General features: G+C 39.5%; 1 protein-coding gene across 2 annotated transcripts; it reads right to left on the bottom strand.

Annotated features, from left to right (window-relative positions):
• Nucleotides 1-211: 211 nt before the first annotated feature.
• On the bottom strand, nucleotides 212-6,921 carry hexa (hexosaminidase A (alpha polypeptide)). 2 transcript variants are annotated; one of them, XM_035953173.2, is made up of 14 exons: nucleotides 6,571-6,921; nucleotides 6,023-6,127; nucleotides 5,857-5,922; nucleotides 5,665-5,711; nucleotides 5,443-5,553; nucleotides 5,245-5,346; nucleotides 4,888-5,020; nucleotides 4,425-4,605; nucleotides 4,034-4,120; nucleotides 3,875-3,947; nucleotides 1,389-1,569; nucleotides 1,049-1,139; nucleotides 821-928; nucleotides 212-693 (listed from the first exon to the last, which is right to left on the bottom strand). In XM_035953173.2, exons 1-14 carry the CDS (start codon nucleotides 6,872-6,874, stop codon nucleotides 630-632), a joined length of 1,653 nt encoding a protein of 550 aa, XP_035809066.2. In that variant the 5' UTR covers nucleotides 6,875-6,921; the 3' UTR covers nucleotides 212-629. The 2 variants fall into 2 exon arrangements, with proteins under 2 accessions (XP_035809066.2, XP_054863301.1); XM_055007326.1 differs by lacking the exon at nucleotides 1,389-1,569 and adding an exon at nucleotides 2,924-3,098.
• Nucleotides 6,922-7,049: the final 128 nt, after the last annotated feature.

Here is a 7,049-nt window from a genome sequence, read left to right on the forward strand (position 1 = left end):
TCGCTGCAAGGCGAGAGTGCTAACCACTACACCACTGTGCAGCCCTCTACAAATTTATACTTTGAATATGGAAAATCTGCTAGTATTTGTCAATATGGGTCTAAAATGTAAAAGGCTTACAACTGTACATCAGCCTTCTTGTTTTTCTATTTCAGTAGTGTTCTTTAAGTGGCAACCTGTCACATTTCATTCAGAATAAATAACAAAGAAGTGCTCATGATTTTTATTGAATGTCAGTGCAAGAGTGTGAGCTACAGCATACCGCCAGTGTTCACCTTAAAGTGAAACTCTTATTGCAGTCTTTAAAGAAAATTCAACATCGCAGTACATTTCTACTGTATATTATTACTACAATATAATTAAAAATGTAAAATGAAAAGAGAATTACTCAAAAAGCAATTATAAAAAAATTTAAAAAGAAAACATAGGTAATAAGTCCCTGAGAAAGCATTTAAGTCTGTATAGATTTTACTGAAAAATGGAAAAACAAATCCTTTTTTTATAAAAGATTTCACATCTCTTTAAATGCCCCAAACAAGATTTTATTCAGAAGTAGCTAAAACTGCAACTGAACTTAATTTGTTCCAATGCTCCAGTCTTAAATCTCCATATCAACCTATCTAGCACCTTCAAATGCCTTGGTACTCTTGTTTGCAGTGTCCCACATAAAGAGGCTCTGCCTGGATACCACGCCTGTATGGAAAGTGAAGTGGAGGCATTAGTATATAACTAGCAAACATTATAAGAAAGAGGTCCACATCTTGTGGAAGTTTGATGGCACTAAGCTTTTTAAAGAGACTTATTACAAAAGTTAAATTACCTCACAAGCTTGCAGCGAAAGTCTTGCAGCCGAGGAAATGCCATGTCCACGTTGGATGTCTGCTTCTCATCACTCCACAGTCTCTCTGCAGCAGCACTTGCCCTGGGCCTGTGATTTTGAGTGCAATTAATGGTTATTTTGAATAATTTCACAACACTGTTGCTGCATTTACCAAATATGAATTACTGCTTCACAGCCTTTTAAAAAAATAAATAAAAAATATCGTACCAAAGACGTGGAGTGAGATTGGTGGCATCTACATATTCGCCCCACATGCAGACTTCACCACCTATCACCAGCTTCTTCTGCTCCTCAGTTCCTGTGAGGGCACAAAGAAAAGGTTTGCTTTAATAATACAATGGGTTTAAGGATAAGTTTACTACCAATCACAATCTTCACTTCAAATTCATCACATCATTGCAAATCAAAACCGTGCAAGTCAATGTTTAAATGGATGTCTGTAACTGTCAACCTCCACTGGTAGCTCCCATCACCAGATAAACACCACTAACACACATAAGTGAGTCAGATTTTAATAGTATGTGATATTACTTGGCCATGCACACACCAGAGAAGTTCAGTGGCTGCACAGTGTAGTAGTTGTGCCAGTCCTGGCCATAGGAAATGTGGTTGATGTACCAAGGAGCAGCCAGCACAACCCTCATGCCAGCTTTGGTCATTCTACTGAGCTCCGCATAATAGCTAGCTGGGGTACCCTTCCAGATGTGCAGCACTGTGTCCTTAGGAATCTGAGCAGGGTGACAAAAAACATGCTGCCACTGATCTGGTTTATGAATATCTGTGCCGATTTATCTCTTTACAATAAGTGTTTTATGTGTCAGAAAACAGTCACATATAAAAAAAAAATCTTTGATGAGCTTTTATCAGCAAATTCAAGTTGTTGCCAAGGCATGGTTCAAAGAATTTGTAGCCCTCCTATGGGGCAACCCAGATAGCAGATTATTCATTTGGCTCACACACACCACATGATCAGAATGATTGCCAGAGGGCAGTCCACATGTGGCCAACATTTGGCAGTCAGGAGTAGGACATCATTCCTTTTGGTATGTGGGCCAGATGAAAGGCAAAGATGTGGACAAGAACTATTTTTCTATCTTAGAAAGCATCAAACTCAGCTTTAGTGCATTCCTGACATTAGTTGTTATGCTGCTGGTTGTTAATAAATTAAAAATCTCATCAGCATATTGCTTCTCGACATCATTGCCAACTTTAATTTTGCTAAGTTCTACAGATTTTCTCACTGAAATCACCAACAAGAATGACAGTCTCAAAACCGATCATTATTGCAGTAATGTTCACTATCTTAAAGACAAAGCCAATCAATAACTTGCAATCAGCTTCCTCTAAAGTGTGCAGTTTTGGGAATGACTGCATAATGTTAATACAAGGCTGATCTGACAGCAGCAGCAGTGGAAATACGTGAAAGACTAGCTCCAGATGAGGTCAGATGAATGCATGTGAATTACCATCAAAAACTAATTTCTGATGGAAACAGTTTTTAGCTGAAATATTTAGTAAGTGACCACAAATAATGAATGATCAGTGGAATGTTTATCTGATAAGCCATGTGTATATAGCCTTCCATCTCTGGTGGGTCTTCTCTTTTGCAGTGTAATTTTATGCAAGGAATTTTGCAAAATTGCTCATCAATGTCAATATTTTTTGTCCAGGGGACAGATTGTGCATGCTAGCCAATGAAGCTATACATCAGACAGCATTGTGTGCTTTTACCACAGCAGTCACGCCTCTGTGTAGCTGTGCCCCACTTTCCCTAGACACACTAATCCTAAGTACACATAGTCTAAAGTATCTTAAGATTGTTAAATACACCTTAAAATTAGTATACTGCGTGGAAGTGGGGCACAATTGTTGTTATTGCGTAAATGGCACCATTCATTGCCAGTGGTAAGGCTACAAATGGAAAATTTGGTGTTGCATTAGTATTTTTGTACTACTCAAAAAATTCTGCACATATTTCTCATGTATTTTACAGGATGTTACATGTCAGTTATTATTAGAGACAAACCAACACCGCAGTTAGTACAACTTCAGTCCATCACAGCACACAGGTTTTGTTCTGACCCTTGAAGGCGAGAGGCCACACAGTGTAGTAACGGGCCCAGTTGTGTGTCGGTCCTGGCAGGTCCAGATACCATGGAGAGGCCAGAATGACCCTGAGCCCTGCTTTAGCCACCCTGCGTACCTCACACAGGTAGCAACCCTCCCTCCAGACCTCCACCACTGACAGAGAACTGCGCTGCAACACAAGGCTACAGTCTATCAGACTTACAGGAACTGGTCATGAGATACATCAGCTTGATGTTAAGAGACGACAAACTGTTGGTCAGTTGGTCCGAAACCACTAAACCTGCTGATGTTAAAATTATACTATGATAAAAAATAATTCCTGCAAAACTAAACATATTAGAGTATGAGTCCGTAATGTATTTAAGCCCTAACAGGCTCATTCTGTTAATTATCATGGAAATTACTAGACTCTGTTGAACTGTGGGACACAAAAACCGTTTTATTCTCTTTTGAAATATACAAAAAAAAACTTGGTTTCATTTGAGCTACCAGTGTCAGTCCACACGTACAAGAAACCTCTCAGTGTTGCTCTTGCCGCAGTAAGATTTCAAGAGCAAAAATATTTTCACATATTATGTCAGAACTAATGCTGCATTTTTCTGTATATACGCATAAATACATTCTTGAGTGAATGCAGATACTTGGACAGAGTGTAAAACAGCTAGAAATAATAGACCAAAAATAAATCAGGACCGGTACTAATAAAATGGTGCCTTTTATTTTAGATTTATATCTCCACTATGTACTAAAACCCAACAGTTAAAGCGCAAAGATGTAGACTAAACACATGGTGGTGCTGTACTGAAATTAAAAAAAAAAACAAAAAAACAAGGTAAGTAGTTCTCCTCATAATTCATCAATTTATATGAAATGCACTCACATGCACAAAAATAACGTACTTCTAACTTCATAGTTGATGTGTGTTATTTGTTGGGGTGTACTTACTCGCTCATGGTAGTCAAAAACATCTTGCCATACGATAGATGTCTTGTTGAGAGCTGAAGTGATGTTTACAATGCTGGAAATAGATTAGTACAGTTGTGTGAGTCAATGTATTTCTCTGAGCCTTCTATGATGCATAGTTTGTCCTCCTTTACAACCTACTTCTCCATGTAGAATGCTTCCAGTTTGGTGAAGTCCGATCCGAATCCCATCTTCTGCATGAATGCTCGAACATAAGGGTTGGATTTCCTACAAAAACAAGCAGAGGGCATCAATTACCTGCATGCGATTACACTGATTGTTCATCCAATTTTGTCAGAAGCTTAATGTTTTTTCAAAGAAATATTATGTCGACAGGTTTCACGTGGATTTCTCCTCTTTTGCATTTTTTTTTATTTATGAAGAGATAAAAACAAAAGGCACACACATGTATGTTGCACTGTAGTATCTGGCACAGAAGGTTCAAAACAGCAGGACTACACATTACAGACAAAACCAGGAAATCCTGGTTGATATCACTGATAGTCAGCAGGCATTTAAATGATCAGCCTACCAGCAGGAAAAGTCAACTTCATCCCCTCCTAAGTGAATATAGGAATCTGGAAACACCACTGATACTTCCTTAAACAGTGTTGCCATGAAGTGGTAGGTGGACGGTAAAGCTGGATTAATTGGACCAAAAGTACCTGAAGGTATGCCCCCTTTGTAGCAGGGAGTCAACAGGTCAGGCTGCCCTGAGAAATAAATGGTAATCAGTTAGATTTAATTTGGCACTTTCTTTAAATACATTTTTTGTTGAGCGCAGACATTTGCTACCACTGATAGACCATGAAAGTCAGATAAGAAATGAGTCACACTTCAGCACATGTCGTATTGCCATTTATACTCTTAAAGATTTGGCAGGAATAATCCCAGTTGAGCCAAACCAGGCATCATGCCAAGTACTTTATATGTTAAAAATCAAAATCGTGAAATAATTTAGATGAAACTGCTCAGTGCTAATGTTGGTCTTTTACCTTTTCCCCAAGATTTAGTGTGGCCTGGTGAATCAAACTCAGGAAGGACCCTTATTCCTCGCATCCTGGCATGTGAGATCACCCTTCTCACATCCGACTGTGTGTAGATGTGAGTCATCGGATGGAAAGCCCCCTGAATCAAAGCCAGAAGTCTGTGTTCAGGGGTGGATGCTTGTCGTCAGCGTTTTCCTACCTCATGAATCCAAAGCAGTAGGAACACTTAAAATTCTTGAATGCAAAATAACCGAGCACATCTCAAAATGCAGATTAATGTTTTTGGAGAGCAAATGATAATAACTGCGCAGAGTCATGGTGGACATTAAGACCTACTCTTTATTATTAAACCACATTACATACCTTACTGGAAAGGTCTGGAAAGGTGCGGCTCTGGTAAGGGAAGGAGGGGTCGTCAACAATGTGCCAGTGAAACACATTAAACTTACTGTAGGCCATTGCATCCTGACAAGAAACAGATATGTGAATACCAGTGATAATAAGTGATACATGTATTGAAATAGAACAACCTAAGTATAAATAATGTCATGTGATTTTTACCAGAGTCTTTAAAATGGCCTGCACTGGTAAATAGTGACGTGACGTGTCCAATAAAATCCCCCTGAACTGAAACCGGGGGAAGTCTTTAATGTCAGTCTTGTTCACAAAATACTGAAAAACAAGAACAAGAAACATATTAATCAACTACTATAACAAGATGAAAATATGTATTCAAGAACTAAGACATCACGAGTTCGAGCATTTTGGACAACTCTCACTTACCGAGCCAAAATCATCTTGATACACCAACTGACTGAAGGATTCCAGACCTGTGCTTCATCAGAGGATACACAGTAAATAATCAGCAATCATTCTGACATGCAGTTCAGTAAGAAATACAAGCTTTAGCTGATTGTAAACATGCTTGCATCATTATTGTACTTTTTGTTTGTTAAATGTAGTGGCTACAGTCACCTCTGAGTGCACCCCACACAGTTACTGCTTTCAGAGATGCTCGACCGGAAAAGACACTCAGATTGTCTGGAACACAAATAGCAGCAGGTTAGGTAATGCATCCAGCCACATATATATTGTTACAACACAGCATTACACACTTTAACCTATGTGCGTTTATGCTTACATCTCTCAGATGAGCTTTCATTCGGGTAACCATCACAGTCATTGTGGTCGACACTGACTTCGACAGTAAATTGTTTGTCCACATTGAATGGCAGAGTACCATCTTCTGTGGGTCAGAAAAGTTATATTAAGTAGAGCGGGGGACATAAAGTTTTCCTGTGTACTTTCACTCTCACCATGTCACAAACAAACTGCCATTATTCTACAAGCAATGGTATTTTTGAAAACACAAGCATGAAGCTGTGCTACTCTGCTCCATTGTCATTGTGGGTTTTTAGAGTAGGTGGGCTGAACTGCTGCCTATACAAAGCCCATTGATCTTCTTTAAAGGCCAACATGACAAACAGAGCATTCAAAACAAAACCACAGAGGGCACTTTGCTCTCCATTTTTATGCATTTACAGTGAAGTTTTTAAACGTATGTTATCACCAGATGATCCACTCCTATTTCCCACAGAAGAATTTAAAAAGCCACTTATAACACAGGGTTACATTATGAAGCCTATAGTTTGTACAAACAGCACAGACATATCTGGAGTAAAATCTTACTTTCGTTTTTATCGCTGAATAAATTCCACCGACCAGAAGTGTAGTCAGGAAAAATCAGAGCAAAGTATCTCTTAAAAGCAGCATCCAGAACAGAGCAGCCCTGCTGGGCGGCTGACTGTCTTCCGTAGCCAAAGTAGAAAGCCTGAGGGCTCAGGTGGAAGCGCTCCGTGGAGGAGATCAGAGTCTGGGGTAGCGGCCACACTCCCTCCGCTGTGTGGAGGCCAAGCTGGAGGATCATCAGTAGCAGCAGATAGCACATCGGACGAGTGTGTTGTCCAGAACTAACAGTGGACATGACTCCCATCTCAGCCTCGTCACCTGCACTGACGGCCGGACAACCTATTCCTGTCAGGTGCAGGAGTCACATGACAGAGGCCACAGGATACTGATAAGATCATTTACAGTGACTGCAGTAGAAACTGCTAGCATTCTAGCTATCAAAATCATTATTAATGGCAATTTTGTTGTTATTTTCTATA

The sequence above is a fragment of the Amphiprion ocellaris genome, chromosome 3 (genome assembly GCF_022539595.1).
Source record: "Amphiprion ocellaris isolate individual 3 ecotype Okinawa chromosome 3, ASM2253959v1, whole genome shotgun sequence".
In the NCBI taxonomy this organism is placed as follows: domain Eukaryota; kingdom Metazoa; phylum Chordata; class Actinopteri; family Pomacentridae; genus Amphiprion; species Amphiprion ocellaris.

Bases quoted from the DNA above. Each gene is read 5' to 3' on its own strand.
- hexa (XM_035953173.2), bottom strand. From the start codon at position 6,874: ATGGGAGTCATGTCCACTGTTAGTTCTGGACAACACACTCGTCCGATG. The intron at 5,923-6,022 runs GTAAGCATAAAC...TTTGTGTTCCAG, and splicing joins TGAAAGCTCATCTGAGAGAT to ACAATCTGAGTGTCTTTTCC. The intron at 5,554-5,664 runs GTAAGTGAGAGT...CTTGTTTTTCAG, and splicing joins ATCAAGATGATTTTGGCTCG to TATTTTGTGAACAAGACTGA.